The sequence below is a fragment of the Anolis carolinensis genome, chromosome 6, assembly GCF_035594765.1.
Source record: "Anolis carolinensis isolate JA03-04 chromosome 6, rAnoCar3.1.pri, whole genome shotgun sequence".
NCBI classification, from domain to species: Eukaryota; Metazoa; Chordata; class Lepidosauria; order Squamata; family Dactyloidae; genus Anolis; species Anolis carolinensis.
The window spans coordinates 42,561,917-42,583,284 of NC_085846.1; the positions used below are offsets into that span (position 1 = coordinate 42,561,917).

The following is a 21,368-nucleotide window of genomic DNA, read 5'->3' on the forward strand; positions in this document are numbered from 1 at the left end:
ACTGTTGTTGACCGCGTTTTAGGGGATCGGGCCCTTAAGGAGAGACCCGATCCGGTCCTGAGAGAACGGACCTTGGCAAAGCCAAAAGGAGAATTACGAGCCGCAATACAACCTGAAGCCGAAATGAAGAAGGTCCGCCAAAGTTGAAGGAAAATCCGCCAAGGAGTCTTTATTGAGCAATTCAGCTGAAGAGGACTCTAGTAGCGATCATTCGGTCTACTAGGGTACCATACAATCAAAATAAAGCCATATTTATACAAAATTTCAGTCTGACAGCCCTTTGAATTTCCCGCCCTGCTCCCCCGCCCATCTGATCGTTGATAGGCTAGAAGGTTGAACGAGGCGGGCTTTCGTTTCCCGCCTTGCTCCGTTGGCCCAATAGGAAGCTGCCTTTTGTCTCTACTCGGGCCAATCAGGAAAGAGAAGGCGAGAGTTATTGAAACAATGAGGTGACAGGGCAGGAACTAGCGGATTAAGTCCTGCTAGACCGATTTCTAAAGGGTGCTTAATTTATTAATGGCAGCAATCAAGGGTGTTGTTTCTGTCACGTATACAGATTTTAGATATGCCTTGGGGTGTCAGAGATGGAAGCAAAGATGGGTGGTGATGAGCCATATTGACAGGCTCTGCAGGGCGCCTTCCTGAGGTGTCCTGGTTTTTCCTTTGGGTGAGATATGACAATGTTTGCCTTGGGGCGAATCACCTTTAGGTCAGCAAACTCCGAATTCGGCGACTCAAGCCCTATGTTGTCCATGCAATTTGAATTTGATTGGGTTTAGCGGTGGCAGATTATCCTTTTGTTTTTTTGGGAAAGGAAGCCTGGGTCATAGGAAATGGGATAAGTTCTGGGGTTCAGGTTGAGTTCAAAATATTTCCTATTTGATTTCATGACTTGACAATTATATGAAATAAAATGAAAAATAAAATAAAGTTGGAATATAAACCATGCTGGGAAAAATACATATTTTCTGGGGATCCCAAAGAGTACAAATACATATAGGCAGATAGATAGATTTCATGGAAATAAGGGAGAATCCATAAAAGTGAGTTACATTGCATAAAGGGGAATCATGAATGATATAAACAATTGAAAATATTTGATAAGAACGAAGTTCATAACATCTGGAGAACCCAGCATGGAAATTCATAAAAGTGGAGTTTTAGCAGCATGATTTTACAATTCATGAAGTTAGCCCAACGATTAGAAATTCATATAACAGTGATTCATGAGGGTGTCCAGGTTCATAGAATATGAAAATTCACGGATACATTGGGAAAAGAGTTCATCTGTGGTGGAAGGAATTCATAGAAATAGCATGGGGAAGAGGTACATGTGAGTTGCAGTCTTTGGAAGTATAGGATTTCATAAGTTCAGGGGTAGGTTTGGGAAGAGTGTTCTTCTCATTCATAAAATTATGAAGGTGTGAATGAAACACGGAGGGTGCCCGTCCAGGCACCCTCCTAGCAGCTGTAGAGAGGGTGAGGGTCCTTGGAGAACTATGTCTTCCCGGCAGGGAGAGCGATCCATCATCCACAGCTCACAGAATGGGCCGGTGATCTCTTAAAACCATCCCGCGGGTCGTGGGGAGAGAAAAGTCCGGGATAAGGCTTGGAAAGAGCAGTCGGCTCAGTCTGACAGTCAGCTGTTCCGAAGCTTTAAACTGGACCGATTTTGGTTCCGCTGGTGGTCTTTGGGTCAGGAACCTTAGGAAGGGTTAGAACTAAAAGAAGAGCGTGCTAGGGGTAATTTTGATAAAGATATGAGCCAATTTGTATTGTCCGCCGTATTAACCTATGGCGGAGGAGCCTCAGCCAGAGTTTAAAGGACGGACGGGTTAGTGAGAGGGAGGGGGAGGATTGCATGTTAAGAAAAAGGAGTCAAGGAAAGACACAAAATAACCAGATAGAGAGTGCTACTGTTATAAAATGTATGCTACTTTTATTGGGGGGATTTGTTACATAGTTCAGGGAAGGGGAAAGTGAAGAAAAAAAGATCTTTTAATAATAGTCCGCTGCGGTCCCGCTCTGTTCCTTTGGTGATGGATCTGCGGAACTCTCCGCTGCGGGTTCATATCAATTTGAATGCTGGCGCTTCGGACATCACTACCTCCTTTCATGCAGGAACACAAAATCAAAGCAATGCCAACAAATAGCCATCTAGCCTTGTTTATAAACCTCCATAGAAAGATACTTCACCATGCTCTGAGGTAGTGTATTTTCTTGTTAAACAGCTCTTATTGTCATGGAATTCATCTAATGTTTACTTGGAATGTTTTTTCCTGCAGTTTGAATCCATTGCTCTGTGTTCTAGTCTCCAGAGAAACAGAAAACAAGCCCTCTCCTCAATGTGAAACCCTTTCAAATATTTATGTCCCCTCTTTACTTTCTCTTCTCCAAGCTAAACATGCCCATCTACCTAAGCCATCATCATAAGGCTTAGCTTCCAGACCATTGAATATTTCGATCACCCTTCTCAGTTTGGCCACATCCTTAAATTGCATCCTAGAATTGCATTGGCATTTTTAGCTAGCATACCACCTTGTGTTGTGCTAAATTCAAATTCATCAGGAGAATGCAACATTTTCTGTGTGCAAGCATTTTTTTTTTCTTCACCATGCCTCTAGCTATTCAGGTCTTATGGTCCCTTTCTGACTTTTCCTCTTTTGGCATAATGTGGTATCAGATGAACTGCCTGAAACACTTTTTTCCCAGCAGTCACACTTATCTGTCTCTTTTCCTGAAGGATGTTCGGGCTATAATGTAGGTTGTTTCTCGGAAGGAGTAGATGACTAGAATGGCAAAGTGTCTCCTTTTTAAAATTGTCTGCAATGCTGATTTCAAACACTGAATTTAGTAACATATTGAAGGGAGCTCTCACACAACTGTCTCTGGGGTTTCAGTCAATGTTGCTCCTCTCTCTCTATCACTTATTTTATTACCACCAACTCTCTGGAAAACAAAGTGGATGATTTGACTCCACTCTGTTAGAGGAGTGACTGTGTCCAACTCCATTTTCCCATTTCACAGGCCAGCTAGAACATCAACAAAATTTCCCACTGAGATGACAGGAAACTCCCAACAGCCAAGAGGAACCCACCTGGATCCATTAGCCTCCTGGGGAGGACCACTCCACCCCAATAGTTGTTCTGGGTGCCAGTGAATCTGTAAATGACAACACAACTGCAGAGACTTGCCAGACACCATGATCTGCCAGAAACACATGATGAATAATTGTTCTCCTTGACTGATAAGGTAACATCAGGTTTCCTCATGCTTCAGCAACTTGAGACACCCACCCAAGTGCTTCTAGCTCCTTGAAGACAGAAATGTTCCTGCAGGCGGAGAAGAAATGTAACTGCATCCGTTTTTGATTTGCATAGATTTCCATACTTGGCATTTAATAAATTCCCACTGTAGACTGTGATTGCAAGTTTGATTTTTGGGAGAAAGAAAAATATCTGGGTGAACAGCTGGATGAAAAACATCATCACAATGTTACAAATATATTTGGTCTGGCTAACTTTGAGTCTCTTTGAAAGTAAGTGTTAATGAAGGTGCTGTCTTAATTCTCAGGTAAATGTTATGGAGAGATTAACATGCTTCCTTTCTCTCCTTCCTTCCAGAATCCAGTGGACAAATTGTCATCACTCAAACACCAGCCTCTCTACATGTAAATCCTGGGGACAGAGTCACCATTCAGTGCAAAGCTTCCTCTTCCATCAGCAATTATATGCATTTATATCAATTTATCCCAGGACAAAAGCCTAAGCTACTGATTTATAGAGCTACCAGCCGTTTTGAAGGAACCCCAGATCGCTTTAGTGGCAGCTACAGTGGGACTGACTTCACCTTCACTATCAGCGGTGTACGTCCTGAAGATGCAGCGGAGTATTACTGTGGCCAAGGCTATAGCACACCTCTACACAGTGATACATCTCAGTACAAAAACCATCTGCAAGTCTAATGCTATGATGCTGTATTTCTCCTTTATCAATACATCTGAAGGGCAAAATTGTATAGAAGAGCCAGAAAAATAAGATTTTGAAAGAGAATAGCTGAACAGTTTAATTGAGGTGACAGGTCTACTCGATTTAAATCAAAGAAGCCCTCTCCCAAAGAATGGCCGTGATTTCAAATATTTTAATCCCGTTTTAAAACAGAGTCTGATACATTCTGATGAGTCTAGATGCCTCCTTGGACGATGATATGTACTGATATGAGACAATTCCCATAAACACATCCTTAAAAAGATAAACAACCACCAAACTGGAGTAGGGAAAATGATTCACTCTGACCACCAATAGCCCCGAAACTGCTGATGGTGGATATTGTCGATGTCAACAAGGTGAACAATATATTCTGCACAGTGTTAGAAAGAAATGCGTACTTTGTTTTCACGTTGCCCACTTGTTAAACAAAAGGCAGGTAGACCAGAAAGGCACCAGGCACTTCCCAGCTTTGCTGCAGTGGAATAAAGTCTAAAACCTGAACTCATGTTTCTCGCAACTCAGGGAACACAAAAATCTCACTTGAGCTGTGCTGGACATTGGCCATGACTTTCAACATTTAACAGATGAAAAGAGGGCTTTGCATATTTTGAAAACAACATTGTTCTGACCACAATAAAGAAAATTATCCATGTCCACCACCACTTCTACACACCTGCTATTGTTTAAAATGATGAGAATTTTTAATCTTACAAATTATTAAGTGCCTTTTATAGTGCTACGCCCCCCTCCCTTGGGGAAGAAAGTAACTGTAGGATGGATCGGCAAGTGTGGGGAGAGTGGAAGAGAAGTTAAGGCCAACATGTTGTTGTTGAAGGCTTTCACGGCCGGGATCACAGGGTTGTTATATGTTTTCCGGGCTGTATGGCCATGTTCCAGAAGTATTCTCTCCTGACGTTTCGCCCACATCTATGGCAGGCAACCCTAAGGTCAACATGTTTTTCAACATGTTTTTCCAGCCCAAACTTAGAGGATAGTGGACTGGCTATCCCACAAAGTGGGTTGCTACAGCTTTAAGGCCAGCAGCTAACCAACCAAAGTCTACGGAACAATAAGGATTAAGCGCTATTTTCAAACATGGCTAAAAAAAGCTTAATACATAGAATCACAAAGGCAATTCAGTCCAACCCACTGCCATACAAGAACACACAACCAAAGCAATGGCAACAGATAGCCAGTTAACCTCTGTTTAAAAACCTCCAGCGAGGGAGACTCTCCTACTGTCCAAGGTAGGGGGGGGGGGTTAAGCTGTAAAACAGTGAAAGTCTTCCTAATGCAATATCTTTTCCTGTCATTTGCACCCACTGTTCAGTATCCTAGTCTCTAGAGCATCAGAAACAAGCTTGCTTACTCCTCAATGTGATATCCCTTCAATTGGTTATCACGGCAGTTGTGTCCCCTATTAGCCTTCTTCAATTCAAGCTAAACATACCTAACTTGCTAAGACATTCCTAATAGGGCTTGCCTTCCACCCCATTCACTGTTTTGGTTGCCTTTCTCTGAACAGGTTCCAGTTTGAATTGTGGTGCCCAGAATTGGACACAGTTTTCCAGATGAGATCTCACCGAACCAGAATAGAGTGATACTGATATGTCCCTTAGTTTAGAGACTGTACTTCTATTTTGTATCACACCTTGAATGTTTTGTGAGCCGTCCTGAGTCCCTCTGGGAGATGGTGGTGGGACATAAATAAAGTTGTTGTTCTTGTTATTATTGTTGTTGTTATTGTTGATGTGGCCCAAAATCACACTTTGTTTTCAGCTACATTTCAAACCATACGGGAAATGTAACATTTTCTGTGCCTGAGCACACTTTTTTTCTTGAGCATTTAGATCATTTAGCTAAAGACATATTGATTTCTGTGATTATTCATTGTTCTCCTTGACTGAGAATGTAACATCAGGTTCCTCCTCCTGCTCCAGCAACTTGAGATACCCGCCCAGGTGTTTCTAGAACAATTCCTGCAGGCAGAGAAGAAAATGTAACTGCGTCCTTTTCAGGTTTGCATAGATTTCCATACTTGGCACTTCATAAGTTCCCACTGAGATCGTCACCAGACTGTGATAGCCTGGTTAGATTTTTGGGAGAAAGAAAAATAGCTGAGTGTACAGCTGGATGAAAATCATCATCACAATGTTACAAATATATTTGGTCTGGCTTACCTTGAGTCTCTTTGAAAGTAAGTGTTGATGGAAGTGCTGTCGTAATTCTCAGGCAAATGTTACAGGGAAATTAACATGCTTCCTTTCTCTCCTTCCTTCCAGAATCCAGTGGACAAATTGTCATCACTCAAACACCAGCCTCTCTACACGTAAATCCTGGGGACAGAGTCACCATTCAATGCAAGGCATCCTCTTCCATGAGTAATGATATGGCTTTATATCAATTTATCCTGGGACAAAAGCCTAAGCTCCTTATTCATGATGCTACCAGCCGTTTTACAGGGACCCCAGATCACTTTAGTGGCAGCTACAGTGGGACTGACTTCACCTTCACTATCAGCGGTGTACGTCCTGAAGATGCAGCGGAGTATTACTGTGGCCAAGGCTATAGCACACCTCTACACAGTGATACAGCTCAGTACAAAAACCCTCTGAAAGTCTAATGCTATAAGAATGGCTCTGCATTTCTCCATGATCACATATAATAAGCATTGCATTTTCCTCTCTTCAGTACATGTGATGGAAAAGTATGGAAAAAGCAGGAATCCATGAAAATTTAGATAGTGAATTGCTGGTTGTAGACACCATCCATATTTACTATATTATCCTCATCCAAAGTGTGGCTTTGACTTCAAATAATCCATGTCTTCTCCTGGCTATTCACTACACAGGAACACACAGAAGTAGGCCTGGACCCCCACCCAACCAAGATTGCTCACTGCCCGATTTCTGTGGTATTATTTGTCATTTAGAATAATTTAGAACTTTAACTCTTGATTTGAAGGATTTGATTCTGCATGACGGCAGCCTTAGAACAAACTGGGGTAATGATTTCCTTCTCAAATCAGAGAGACTGGGCACCGCTATGGTAGGAAAAAGTGGGAGCTGGAGGCCTTCATGTAAGCAGAGCAGTGAATTTGAGCTTTCCTTCTCATATTTTTAAATTTGGGAATCTGTCCCACATTTTTAAAACGTGAGGATAGTAAACCTCCCAAAGAATTCAATCTTTTCAGCTCAAAGGCACTATGCTTCTCCAGCCCTAATTCCAGCAGCTACCCTCACAATTGGAGTGCTATAGCCATAGTAAATGAGCAAGCAGAGGCTATGACACTGCCTTTGAATTATCGGGAGTGGGGAGAGCTGTGAAGATCTACAGGGTTTCCCCCTCAAAGGCACTACGCTTCTCTGTCCCAATAGTAGGGGAAAGTATCTATTTCAAAAGGTGAAGTGCTACAACTGTAGTGGAAACAGCTGAGCAGCCAAGAACAATGACATAGAAAAAGTCACCAATTCGGAACAAGCACTATTTCCAAACATAACTCAGAAAGTTTTTTATGTATATATATATTTAATAGTCGACAGTACTTGTTTGAAATTTTACATTTAGCCACATAGTAAGAAGAGTTATCATCCAACAGTGCCTAAGAATCTAGAACCCATTTAAGGGTGTGAATAATAATAATAATACAAACCTGCAAAAGTACTGGAAAATGAGCACGCAAAGATACTGTCAGACTTCACAATCCATACTGACAAAGTTCTGGAACACAACACACCAGACATCACAGTTGTGGAAAAGAAAAGGTTTTGGATCATTGATGTCGCCATCCCAGGTGATAGTCCCATTGACAAAAAACAACAGGAAAAACTCAGCCGTTATCAGGACCTCAAGATTGAACTGCAAAGACTCTGGCAGAAACCAGTGCAGGTGTTCCTGGTGGTGATGGGCACACTGGGTGCCGTGCCAAAAGATCTCAACCGGCATTTGGAAACAATAGACATTGACAAAATTACAATCTGTCAACTGCAAAAGGCCACCCTACTGGGATCTGCATGCATCATCCGAAAATACATCTCACAGTCCTAAACGCTTGGGAAGTGTTCGACTTGTGATTTTGTGATATGAAATCCAGCATGTCTATCTTGTTTGCTATGTCATACAATAAAATGATAACAACAACAACAACAACAACAACAACAACAACTTTATTTTTATATCTCGCTCCCATCTCTGAGTCTTTAGTAAAGGTCACACTTCACTTCATATTACATGTTAACTCACTGCCAACTCCTTGGAAAACCAGAGAGCTATGTTGACTCCATTCTGTAAGAGAAGGGTTAAAGGGCTTTGAACTAATACACTAATGTATTTTCTCATCCTTTGATGTGAAAAAAGTCTAAATAAAGAAAAGAAGCAAGTTTTGAATAAAGGGGACTTTTGAGTCTTCTGCTGCTCTTGCTTACATAGTCTTCCTTTTCTTAGGTCTGTGGAGATTCATTGCCTTTGGGACAGCCTCTGGAATATGTAGGAAATCTCTGGAGTATCTCTTAAGTAAAGGGAAAATATCTCTGCTTTGCCCCTCTGTCCATATTTAGCCCATTCCTAATTTGGAGGATGCCACATGGAGTGAAGGAGATACCTGTCCCACGTTTTTAAAACGTGAGGATACTAAACCTCCCAAAGAATTCAGTCTTTTCAGCTCAAAGGCACTATGCTTCTCCAGCCCTAATTCCAGCAGCTACCCTCACAAGTGGAGTGCTATAGCCATAGTAAATGAGCAAGCAGAGGCTATGACACTGCCTTTGAATCACTGGGAATGGGGAGAGCTGTGAAGATCTACAGGGTTTCCCCCTCAAAGGCACAAAAAGGATGCTAGTGCGGAAAGTGATGAGTCTAGAAAAATTGGTTTGTATTCAGAGTGGCAAATAAAAATGCGACTTCTGTTTATCACACTCTGGTAATGCCTCCAAATGAGTCTTACGACCCCATCACATTGATGAGGTGGTGCAGAGTGATTCGCCAGCCTCTGTGGTGAATTGGCAGAGCAGTGGGGTAATCCCAGCACCCCACCTTGCCCGCAGCAACGCTTCCCCATCACATATGGGGAAGCGTTGCCACAGAGCTTCCCCTCTTGCTGGTTCCATTATACCTGATGGAACGCAGGAAGCCTCCCGTGTTCTGAACACAGCATTGTAGGATGCTTACGCCCTAGTTCATCAATGGAGCACCACCGAAAGTCAGCATGTGTCATGTGATGGGTGATATTGGGCTCTGTGGTCAATGGATGCAAGCTTATTACAATGCTTTCAGCCCTGATATGATGAAGTCCATAGATGATCCTCTAATGAAAACAATGAAAAAAGCTAATCAAATATGAAATATACCAAGTATACAATTTTAAGCAGTTTGGCAAGCTCTCCATTCATTGGGAGTAAATAAGAAAGTTACGCATTGATTGCTCATTTGAATTCAATGATAAGACAATTTCTTTATCAAAAAAAGAAGAAGGGACTTTTCATTGAAAATTCCATTCAATATTTTTAAAATGAGGGCTTATTTCTTGTTCTTTGGATAATGTCAGGAAATATCTATCTGCCTAAAACCTTTCTTGCAAGTTATATTTATTTAATATGGGTCATAACATAATTAATGATCTATTCATTATAATGCAACTACAGAATACTTCTGCACACCATGAACAACACGGTCAAACTGAAAATATGTAACAGATCAGCTCTGTGAGGATAAATTGTTCTCCTTGACTGAGAATGTTATGTCAGGTTCCTCCTGCTTCAGTAATTGGAGATACTCACACATGTGTTTCTGGAGGTTGGAGGATAGAATACAGTTCCAACATATATAGAATATAATCTCATCTGCCCCCCTTTTGGGTTTGCACAGATTTCCATATTTGGTACTTCTTAAGTTTCCCCTGCTATCTCCATCAGGCTGTGGCTGCCTGGTGAAATCTTCTGGAAGGAGAAATAGTTGGATGAAGAGCATTATCATAATGTTCCAAATATATTTGATCTGGCTCAGCTTGAATCTGTTCAAAGGTAAATTTTAATGGGGGTGCTGTCCTCAGTTCTCAGGCAAATGTCTGGGAAAATTAACATGCTTCCTTTCTGTCCTTCGTTCCAGAATCCAGTGGGCAGATTGTGATCACTCAGACACCAGCCTCACTACATGTAAATCCCGGGGACACAGTCACTATTCGGTGCAAGGCATCCTCTTCCTTGAGCAATGATATGCAGTTATATCAATTTATCCCAGGACAAAACCCCAAGCTACTGATTTATGATGCTACCAGCCGTTTCACAGGGACCCCAGATCGCTTTAGTGGCAGCTACAGTGGCACTGACTTCACCTTCACTATCAACGGTGTACGTCCTGAAGATGAAGGAGAGTATTACTGTGGCCAAGACTATAGCAGACCTCTACACAGTGATATATGTCAGTTCAAAAACCTAGTCAGTAATTTAGAATGCAGTCAGAATTTTTCTCAAAAGTCTAAGTACCCTGTACAGGGATGGAAATGACAAAAAGAGATTTCCCAAAAACACTTTTTCACACTACTTGGGCTCTTTCCTTAATAGCAGTCCCACCCGGGACTCAAAATCCTCACAGCTGTGAGTTGACTCCCCATGCTTGATGGATACATGTGCTGTATCAGTTCCCATTGACTCATTTGTACCATTTGCCATTAATGGATTGTGGACCCTAGCAGTTCAGGTGTGACATCCTGCATAAGCACCAGGGGAAGATGTTTTAGTACATCTGTCATTTTGCCATCCTCCAGGAAATAATGCCCGGCTGCTCACTGGAGGGAAGGATACTAGAGGCAAAGATGAAGTATTTTGGCCACATCATGAGAAGATAGGAAAGCTTGGAAAAGATCATGATGCTGGGGAAAATGGAAGGAAAAAGGAAGAGAGCCGACCAAGGGCGAGATAGATGGACAGTATACTTGAAGTGACTGGCATGAACTTGAAGGAACTGGGGGCAGCAATGGCCGACAGGGAGCTCTGGCGTGTACTGGTCCATGAGGTCACAAAGAGTCGGAAACGACTATGCGACTGAGCAGCAGCAGTCATTTTGCCTATCGGATACACTTCGTAAATGTCTGTTCCCATACATTATTCAAAGAGAGTTGGGATTCAACTTCATAGTATATGACTCCTGCTGAAGGACAGGCTGGATGCTGTCTTCAAACTGTTTTTTTAAAAAACATACTCCCAAAATGAACAATGGATGAATTACCTCACAAGGTCCCATCTGCCTTTTATCCCAAAATTACATGAAGCCTTTCATTGGAAATATAGCCCTATGTTCCATAAGCATGACACATTTCCCTATATTCCCTACATGTTCTTCGACAGTGAGGGCATTGGATTCCAGATGGAAGGCGGTCCTTGTCAGGGTTGGCCTGATGCACCTTCCTCTTGGCACATTTCTCCCTTTTGCCCTCCATTCGTGCCTCTTCGATTTCCACTGCACTCCTGGTCAAAGCTGACCTCCAGTTAGAGTGCTCAAGGGCCAAGGCGTCCCAGTTCTCAGTGCCTATGTTATAGTTTTTAAGGTTAGCTTTAAGCCCATCTTTAAATCTCTTCCTCTGTCCATCAACATTGCATTTTCCATTCTTGAGTTGGGAGTACAGTACCTGCTTTGGGAGATGTGGCCGGGCATTTAGACAACTTATTTATTTATTATTTATTTATTTCAATTATTTATACCCTGCCCTTCTCACCCGAGGGGACTCAGGGCAGCTTACAAGTGGCAATTGATGTCGTTACACTGTTATACAATGAACTAAAACGTTAAAACAGTTTAAACAGTCATAAAATACAAAGTTTAAAACAATGCAAAGTGCTTATGCCATTCATCCACCAGACCTTATACAAGAACCGTAAAATTCAGACCGCGTTGAAGCCAACACATGCTTATTCTTCAAATGCCTGCGTACATAGCCAGGTCTTCAGTTTTTTTCTGAACCCCAGAAGGGATGGAGCCTGCCGAATGTCACTGGGGAGGGAGTTCCACAGCCGGGGAGCCACCACCAAAAGGTCCCTGTCTCTCGTCACCATCAGCCGTGCCTGCGAGGCGGGTGGAACCGAGAGCAGGGCCTCTCCAGATGATCTTAAGGTTCTCGTGGGCTCATAGGGGAAGATACGTTCGGACAGGTAAATTGGACCAGAACCGTTTAGGACTGACCACAATGTGGTCAGTCCAGCAAAGTTGACGCTGTAGGAGCATCGCTTCAATGCTAGTGGTCTTTGCTTCTTCCAGCAGGCTGACGTTTGTCCGCCTGTGGGATAACTATCCTTGTGAATGGTTATACTGGTTTTTAAAGAATTGTGTCAGAAGGGACGTGCAAGTATCTTCTGGTGTGAGAGAATTAGCTGCCTACAGAGACATTGCCCAGGGGATGTCGGATGTGTTACTGGAAGGCTTCTCTCATGTCCCTGCAAGCTAGAGCTGATAGATGGAAGCTCACTCTGTCTATCACAGATTTGAACTGGCAATCTTCAGATCAGCAACCCAACCTTCAGGTCAGTAGTTTACAAGGGTTTAACTCATTGCACCACCACAGCGTATACTAGTGGTATCCATTAGGGTTGTGCATTTGTATGAAATTGTTTCTGTTTGTTCCATTCGTATGGCCCCATTTCAGTTTCCGGCCACCGCTGACGGAAAAGGGCACCTATACAAATGGGCTTTTCTGTCCAAGGTCTGAAAAAACTAAAAAAAAAAAAAAAATCAGGACTTGGGCAGCAAAACGCCAGGCCCTGCAAGCAGGGCCTACAATCTAGTGCTTGACTGTAGGCCCTGCGAGCTGGGCCTGAGACATTGAGCACCTGATGCTCGACTGTAGGCTCTGCAGGCAGGGCCTATAAGCATCAAGCGCCTGGCGCTTGGCTGAAGGCCCTGCAAGCCAGGCCTACAGCCATGTGACAAAAATCAGCCGACCAAACAGCTACCGTTTTTTTTTAAAAATCATTTCATTGCTTCTTTGTTTTCTGTGGGGTTGTACCATTTCCTACATTTGTATGGCATTTCCTGCATTTCCATTTCCGGCCACCAAGGTCCAAGGTCCAAGGTCCAAAACAACCCAAACATTTTCAGGCCTTGGGCGGCAAAGCGCCAGGCCCTGCGAGTTGGGCCTACAGTTGGGTGCTCGACTGCGAGCCAGGCCTACGAGCCATCGAGTGCTCAATGGCTCATAAGCCTGACTTGCAGGACCTACAATAGAGTGGTCGGCGCTCGACTGTAGGCCCTGTGAGCCTACAGTCGAGACATTGAGTGCTTGATGGCTCATAGGCCCAGCTCGCAGGGCCTACAGCCAAGTGACGAAAATCAGCCGACCAAACAGCTACTGTTCCCCTCTGCCTTTCGTTTCACTGTTTCTTTTGTTCCCGTGAAGTTGTACCATTCCGTGCAATCCGAATGGATGAAACAGTACAAAGCCACAAAAAAAATAGATGGAAACAGGATTTGAGCCCAAACCTAGTATCTATTTACTAGAGCTTTACAGACCTCTAAGGCATTTAGTGAGGTGTGAATTTCTCCAGTTTCAGCAATGATGCCAGAAGGGTGGGACTTAGGTTTCTGTATGGTGTATCGGTCATGAGAAAGTACTGTGGTTCACTTTTGGAGCGCCAACCAAGTTAATAGTGAAACGTAAGTATGGATTTTCCTGTTCTTCTGAGGTATATTTGGTTGTTGTTATTTTTTCAAAAATTAGCAATGGCAACTACTGATTTAGAATGAATCATATTTTTATTTGCTGAAGCTATGTGATGTTTACTTGGATAGATCCTGAAAATAATTTTGGGGAAAGTAGTGGAAACCACTGTGGTACATGAGGAAAAGTTGAGGTGAAATAGTATTATACCATGCCGTTAGTATTTCTGTGTAAGATTGCCCTCCCTCATTCATCATAACGTCTTCAGGAAAGTAATTCTCACATGATTAATATCAAGATTTGGAGAGAGAACAGGAATGTATCCATAAAACAACAAAATTTTGTTTTTGTAGACTAAATTATGTTTGAATAAGAGTCTTCCTCTTTAAACAAACTGTCAAAAGTGTTGTATGCAGCAAACTGCAGCAAATACGAACTTCACTTCAAAACAGAACTTTTTTAAAGCTCTTCTCTGCCCCTCGTCAATTTCCTTCATCTAGTTTTACACAATTGGGTCAGAAAAATGAAAATTTGGCAAGTTTTCCAGATTTGGCAGAGGTCACTTTTTCCGGAAAATTTCGTCGTTTTCCAAACCCGGCGGGTCAGAAAAATGAAAATTTGGCAAGTTTTCCAGATTCGGCAGAGGTCACTTTTTCCGGAGAATTTCGTCGTTTTCCAAACCCGGCGGGTCAGAAAAATGAAAATTTGGCAAGTTTTCCAGATTCGGCAGAGGTCACTTTTTCGGAGAATTTCGTCGTTTTCCAAACCCGGCGGGTCAGAAAAATGAAAATTTGGCAAGTTTCCAGATTCGGCAGAGGTCACTTTTTCCGGAGAATTTGATCGTTTTCCAAACCCGGCGGGTCAGAAAAATGAAAATTTGGCAAGTTTTCCAGATTCGGCAGAGGTCACTTTTTCCGGAGAATTTGATCGTTTTCCAAACCCGGCGGGTCAGAAAAATGAAAATTTGGCAAGTTTTCCAGATTTGGCAGAGGTCACTTTTTCCGGAGAATTTGATCGTTTTCCAAACCCGGCGGGTCAGAAAATGAAAATTTGGCAAGTTTTCCAGATTTGGCAGAGGTCACTTTTTCCGGAGATTTGATCGTTTTCCAAACCCGGCGGGTCAGAAAAATGAAAATTTGGCAAGTTTTCCAGATTTGGCAGAGGTCACTTTTTCCGGAGAATTTGATCGTTTTCCAAACCCGGCGGGTCAGAAAAATGAAAATTTGGCAAGTTTTCCAGATTTGGCAGAGGTCACTTTTTCCGGAGAATTTGATCGTTTTCCAAACCCGGCGGGTCAGAAAAATGAAAATTTGGCAAGTTTTCCAGATTTGGCAGAGGTCACTTTTTCCGGAGAATTTGATCGTTTTCCAAACCCGGCGGGTCAGAAAAATGAAAATTTGGCAAGTTTTCCAGATTTGGCAGAGGTCACTTTTTCCGGAGAATTTGATCGTTTTCCAAACCCGGCGGGTCAGAAAAATGAAAATTTGGCAAGTTTTCCAGATTTGGCAGAGGTCACTTTTTCCGGAGAATTTGATCGTTTTTCCAAACCCGGCGGGTCAGAAAAATGAAAATTTGGCAAGTTTTCCAGATTTGGCAGAGGTCACTTTTTCCGGAAAATTTGATCGTTTTCCAAACCCGGCGGGTCAGAAAAATGAAAATTTGGCAAGTTTTCCAGATTTGGCAGAGGTCACTTTTTCCGGAAAATTTGATCGTTTTCCAAACCCGGCGGGTCAGAAAAATGAAAATTTGGCAAGTTTTCCAGATTTGGCAGAGGTCACTTTTTCCGGAAAATTTGATCGTTTTCCAAACCCGGCGGGTCAGAAAAATGAAAATTTGGCAAGTTTTCCAGATTTGGCAGAGGTCACTTTTTCCGGAAAATTTGATCGTTTTCCAAACCCGGCGGGGTCAGAAAAATGAAAATTTGGCAAGTTTTCCAGATTTGGCAGAGGTCACTTTTTCCGGAAAATTTGATCGTTTTCCAAACCCGGCGGGTCAGAAAAATGAAAATTTGGCAAGTTTTCCAGATTTGGCAGAGGTCACTTTTTCCGGAAAATTTGATCGTTTTCCAAACCCGGCGGGTCAGAAAAATGAAAATTTGGCAAGCTTTCCAGATTTGGCAGAGGTCACTTTTTCCGGAAAATTTGATCGTTTTCCAAACCGGCGGGTCAGAAAATGAAAATTTGGCAAGCTTTCCAGATTTGGCAGAGGTCACTTTTTCCGGAAAATTTGATCGTTTTCCAAACCCGGCGGGTCAGAAAAATGAAAATTTGGCAAGCTTTCCAGATTTGGCAGAGGTCACTTTTTTCCGGAAAATTTGATCGTTTTCCAAACCCGGCGGGTCAGAAAAATGAAAATTTGGCAAGCTTTCCAGATTTGGCAGAGGTCACTTTTTCCGGAAAATTTGATCGTTTTCCAAACCCGGCGGGTCAGAAAAATGAAAATTTGGCAAGCTTTCCAGATTTGGCAGAGGTCACTTTTTCCGGAAAATTTGATCGTTTTCCAAACCCGGCGGGTCAGAAAAATGAAAATTTGGCAAGCTTTCCAGATTTGGCAGAGGTCACTTTTTCCGGAAAATTTGATCGTTTTCCAAACCCGAGCGGGTCAGAAAAATGAAAATTTGGCAAGCTTTCCAGATTTGGCAGAGGTCACTTTTTCCGGAAAATTTGATCGTTTTCCAAACCCGGCGGGTCAGAAAAATGAAAATTTGGCAAGCTTTCCAGATTTGGCAGAGGTCACTTTTTCCGGAAAATTTGATCGTTTTCCAAACCCGGCGGGTCAGAAAAATGAAAATTTGGCAAGCTTTCCAGATTTGGCAGAGGTCACTTTTTCCGGAAAATTTGATCGTTTTCCAAACCCGGCGGGTCAGAAAAATGAAAATTTGGCAAGCTTTCCAGATTTGGCAGAGGTCACTTTTTCCGGAAAATTTCATCGTTTTCCAAACCCGGCGGGTCAGAAAAATGAAAATTTGGCAAGCTTTCCAGATTTGGCAGAGGTCACTTTTTCCGGAAAATTTGATCGTTTTCCAAACCCGGCGGGTCAGAAAAATGAAAATTTGGCAAGCTTTCCAGATTTGGCAGAGGTCACTTTTTCCGGAAAATTTGATCGTTTTCCAAACCCGGCGGGTCAGAAAAATGAAAATTTGGCAAGCTTTCCAGATTTGGCAGAGGTCACTTTTTCCGGAAAATTTGATCGTTTCCCAAACCCGGCGGGTCAGAAAATGAAAATTTGGCAAGCTTTCCAGATTTGGCAGAGGTCACTTTTTCCGGAAAATTTGATCGTTTCCCAAACCCGGCGGGTCAGAAAAAATGAAAATTTGGCAAGCTTTCCAGATTTGGCAGAGGTCACTTTTTCCGGAAAATTTGATCTTTTCCCAAACCCGGCGGGTCAGAAAAATGAAAATTTGGCAAGCTTTCCAGATTTGGCAGAGGTCACTTTTTCCGGAAAATTTCATCGTTTCCCAAACCCGGCGGGGTCAGAAAAATGAAAATTTGGCAAGCTTTCCAGATTTGGCAGAGGTCACTTTTTCCGCGAAAATTTCATCGTTTCCCAAACCCGGCGGGTCAGAAAAATGGAAAATTTGGCAAGCTTTCCAGAATTTGGCAGAGGTCACTTTTTCCGGAAAATTTCATCGTTTTCCAAACCCGGCGGGTCAGAAAAATGAAAATTTGGCAAGCTTTCCAGATTTGGCAGAGGTCACTTTTTCCGGAAAATTTCATCGTTTTCCAAACCCGGCGGGTCAGAAAAATGAAAATTTGGCAAGCTTTCCAGATTTGGCAGAGGTCACTTTTTCCGGAAAATTTCGATCGTTTTCCAAACCCGGCGGGTCAGAAAAATGAAAATTTGGCAAGCTTTCCAGATTTGGCAGAGGTCACTTTTTCCGGAAAATTTGATCGTTTTCCAAACCCGGCGGGTCAGAAAAATGAAAATTTGGCAGCTTTCCAGATTTGGCAGAGGTCACTTTTTCCGGAAAATTTGATCGTTTTCCAAACCCGGCGGGTCAGAAAAATGAAAATTTGGCAAGCTTTCCAGATTTGGCAGAGGTCACTTTTTCCGGAAAATTTGATCGTTTTCCAAACCCCGGCGGGTCAGAAAAATGAAAATTTGGCAAGCTTTCCAGATTTGGCAGAGGTCACTTTTTCCGGAAAATTTGATCGTTTTCCAAACCCGGCGGGTCAGAAAAATGAAAATTTGGCAAGCTTTCCAGATTTGGCAGAGGTCACTTTTTCCGGAAAATTTGATCGTTTTCCAAACCCGGCGGGTCAGAAAAATGAAAATTTGGCAAGCTTTCCAGATTTGGCAGAGGTCACTTTTTCCGGAAAATTTGATCGTTTTCCAAACCCGGCGGGGTCAGAAAAATGAAAATTTGGCAAGCTTTCCAGATTTGGCAGAGGTCACTTTTTCCGGAAAATTTGATCGTTTTCCAACCCGGCGGGTCAGAAAAATGAAAATTTGGCAAGCTTTCCAGATTTGGCAGAGGTCACTTTTCCGGAAAATTTGATCGTTTTCCAAACCCGGCGGGTCAGAAAAATGAAAATTTGGCAAGCTTTCCAGATTTGGCAGAGGTCACTTTTTCCGGAAAATTTGATCGTTTTCCAAACCCGGCGGGGTCAGAAAAATGAAAATTTGGCAAGCTTTCCAGATTTGGCAGAGGTCACTTTTTCCGGAAAATTTGATCGTTTTCCAAACCCGGCGGGTCAGAAAAATGAAATTTGGCAAGCTTTCCAGATTTGGCAGAGGTCACTTTTTCCGGAAAATTTGATCGTTTTCCAAACCCGGCGGGTCAGAAAAATGAAAATTTGGCAAGCTTTCCAGATTTGGCAGAGGTCACTTTTTCCGGAAAATTTGATCGTTTTCCAAACCCGGCGGGGTCAGAAAAATGAAAATTTGGCAAGCTTTCCAGATTTGGCAGAGGTCACTTTTTCCGGAAAATTTGATCGTTTTCCAAACCCGGCGGGTCAGAAAAATGAAAATTTGGCAAGCTTTCCAGATTTGGCAGAGGTCACTTTTTCCGGAAAATTTGATCGTTTTCCAAACCCGGCGGGTCAGAAAAATGAAAAATTTGGCAAGCTTTCCAGATTTGGCAGAGGTCACTTTTTCCGGAAAATTTGATCGTTTTCCAACCCGGCGGGTCAGAAAAATGAAAATTTGGCAAGCTTTCCAGATTTGGCAGAGGTCACTTTTTCCGGAAAATTTGATCGTTTTCCAAACCCGGCGGGTCAGAAAAATGAAAATTTGGCAAGCTTTCCAGATTTGGCAGAGGTCACTTTTTTCCGGAAAATTTCATCGTTTTCCAAACCCGGCGGGTCAGAAAAATGAAAATTTGGCAAGCTTTCCAGATTTGGCAGAGGTCACTTTTTCCGGAAAATTTCATCGTTTTCCAAACCCGGCGGGTCAGAAAAATGAAAATTTGGCAAGCTTTCCAGATTTGGCAGAGGTCACTTTTTCCGGAAAATTTCATCGTTTTCCAAACCCGGCGGGTCAGAAAAATGAAAATTTGGCAAGCTTTCCAGATTTGGCAGAGGTCACTTTTTCCGGAAAAATTTCATCGTTTTCCAAACCCGGCGGGTCAGAAAAATGAAAATTTGGCAAGCTTTCCAGATTTGGCAGAGGTCACTTTTTCCGGAAAATTTGCATCGTTTTCCAAACCCGGCGGGTCAGAAAAATGAAAATTTGGCAAGCTTTCCAGATTTGGCAGAGGTCACTTTTTCCGGAAAATTTGATCGTTTTCCAAACCCGGCGGGTTCAGAAAAATGAAAATTTGGCAAGCTTTCCAGATTTGGCAGAGGTCACTTTTTCCGGAAAATTTGATCGTTTTCCAAACCCGGCGGTGTCAGAAAAATGAAAATTTGGCAAGCTTTCCAGATTTGGCAGAGGTCACTTTTTCGGAAAATTTGATCGTTTTCCAAACCCGGCGGGTCAGAAAAATGAAAATTTGGCAAGCTTTCCAGATTTGGCAGAGGTCACTTTTTCCGGAAAATTTGATCGTTTTCCAAACCCGGCGGGTCAGAAAAATGAAAATTTGGCAAGCTTTCCAGATTTGGCAGAGGTCACTTTTTCCGGAAAATTTGATCGTTTTCCAAACCCGGCGGGTCAGAAAAATGAAAATTTGGCAAGCTTTCCAGATTTGGCAGAGGTCACTTTTTCCGGAAAATTTGATCGTTTTCCAAACCCGGCGGGTCAGAAAAATGAAAATTTGGCAAGCTTTCCAGATTTGGCAGAGGTCACTTTTTCCAGGAAAATTTGATCGTTTTCCAAACCCGGCGGGTCAGAAAAAATGAAAATTTGGCAAGCTTTCCAGATTTGGCAGAGGTCACTTTTTCCGGAAAATTTGATCGTTTTCCAAACCCGGCGGGTCAGAAAAATGAAAATTTGGCAAGCTTTCCAGATTTGGCAGAGGTCACTTTTTCCGGAAAATTCATCGTTTTCCAAACCCGGCGGGTCAGAAAATTGAAAATTTGGCAAGCTTTCCAGATTTGGCAGAGGTCACTTTTTCCGGAAAATTTCATCGTTTTCCAAACCCGGCGGGTCAGAAAAATGAAATTTGGCAAGCTTTCCAGATTTGGCAGAGGTCACTTTTTCCGGAAAATTTCATCGTTTTTCCAAACCCGGCGGGTCAGAAAAATGAAAATTTGGCAAGCTTTCCAGATTTGGCAGAGGTCACTTTTTCCGGAAAATTTCATCGTTTTCCAAACCCGGCGGGTCAGAAAAATGAAAATTTGGCAAGCTTTCCAGATTTGGCAGATGAGGACACTTTTTCCGGAAAATTTCATCGTTTTCCCAAACCCGGGCGGGTCAGAAAAATGAAAATTTGGCAAGCTTTCCAGATTTGGCAGAGGTCACTTTTACCGGAAAATTTGATCGTTTTCCAAACCCGGCGGGTCAGAAAAATGAAAATTTGGCAAGTTTTCCAGATTGGCAGAGGTCACTTTTTCCGGAAAATTTCATCGTTTTCCAAACCCGGCGGGTCAGAAAAATGAAAATTTGGCAAGTTTTCCAGATTTGGCAGAGGTCACTTTTTCCGGAAAATTTCATCGTTTTTCCAAACCCGGCGGGTCAGAAAAATGAAAATTTGGCAAGTTTTCCAGATTTGGCATGAGGTCACTTTTTCCGGAAAATTTCATCGTTTTCCAAACCCGGCGGGTCAGAAAAATGAAAATTTGGCAAGTTTTCCAGATTTGGCAGAGGTCACTTTTTCCGGAAAATTTCATCGTTTTCCAAACCCGCGGGTCAGAAAAATGAAAATTTGGCAAGTTTTCCAGATTTGGCAGAGGTCACTTTTTCCGGAAAATTTCATCGTTTTCCAAACCCGGCGGGTCAGAAAAATGAAAATTTGGCAAGTTTTCCAGATTTGGCAGAGGTCACTTTTTCCGGAAAATTTCATCGTTTTCCAAACCCGGCGGGTCAGAAAAATGAAAATTTGGCAAAGTTTTTCCAAGAATTTGGCAGAGGTCACTTTTTCCGGGAAAATTTCATCGTTTTCCAAACCCGGCGGGTCAGAAAAATGAAAATTTGGCAAGTTTTCCAGATTTGGCAGAGGTCACTTTTTCCGGAAAATTTCATCGTTTTCCAAACCCGTTGCGGGTCAGAAAAATTGACCAAAATTTGGCAAGTTTTCCAGATTTGGCAGAGGTCACTTTTTCCGGAAAATTTGATCGTTTTCCAAACCCGGCGGGTCAGAAGAAATGAAGAATTTGGGCAAGCTTCTCAGATTTGGCAGAGGTCACTTTTTCCGGAAA

General features: G+C 42.6%; 1 protein-coding gene across 4 annotated transcripts in view; it reads left to right on the top strand.

Annotated features, from left to right (window-relative positions):
- LOC100551879 (CD8 subunit beta) overlaps positions 1-21,368 on the top strand; it is a 67,224-nt gene that overhangs the window by 27,819 nt on the left and 18,037 nt on the right. The window contains exons 1-3 of one of the 4 annotated variants that reach the window (XM_008113088.3): positions 6,050-6,186; positions 6,272-6,566; positions 13,591-13,628. In XM_008113088.3, coding sequence (XP_008111295.2) covers positions 6,123-6,186; positions 6,272-6,566; positions 13,591-13,628 — 397 coding nt within the window. In that variant the 5' untranslated portion in view covers positions 6,050-6,122. Of the gene's footprint in view, positions 1-6,049; positions 6,187-6,271; positions 6,567-13,590; positions 13,629-21,368 lie in introns of those variants that run through there. The other 3 variants (XM_008113089.3, XM_062957827.1, XM_008113101.3) reach the window with 3 other exon arrangements.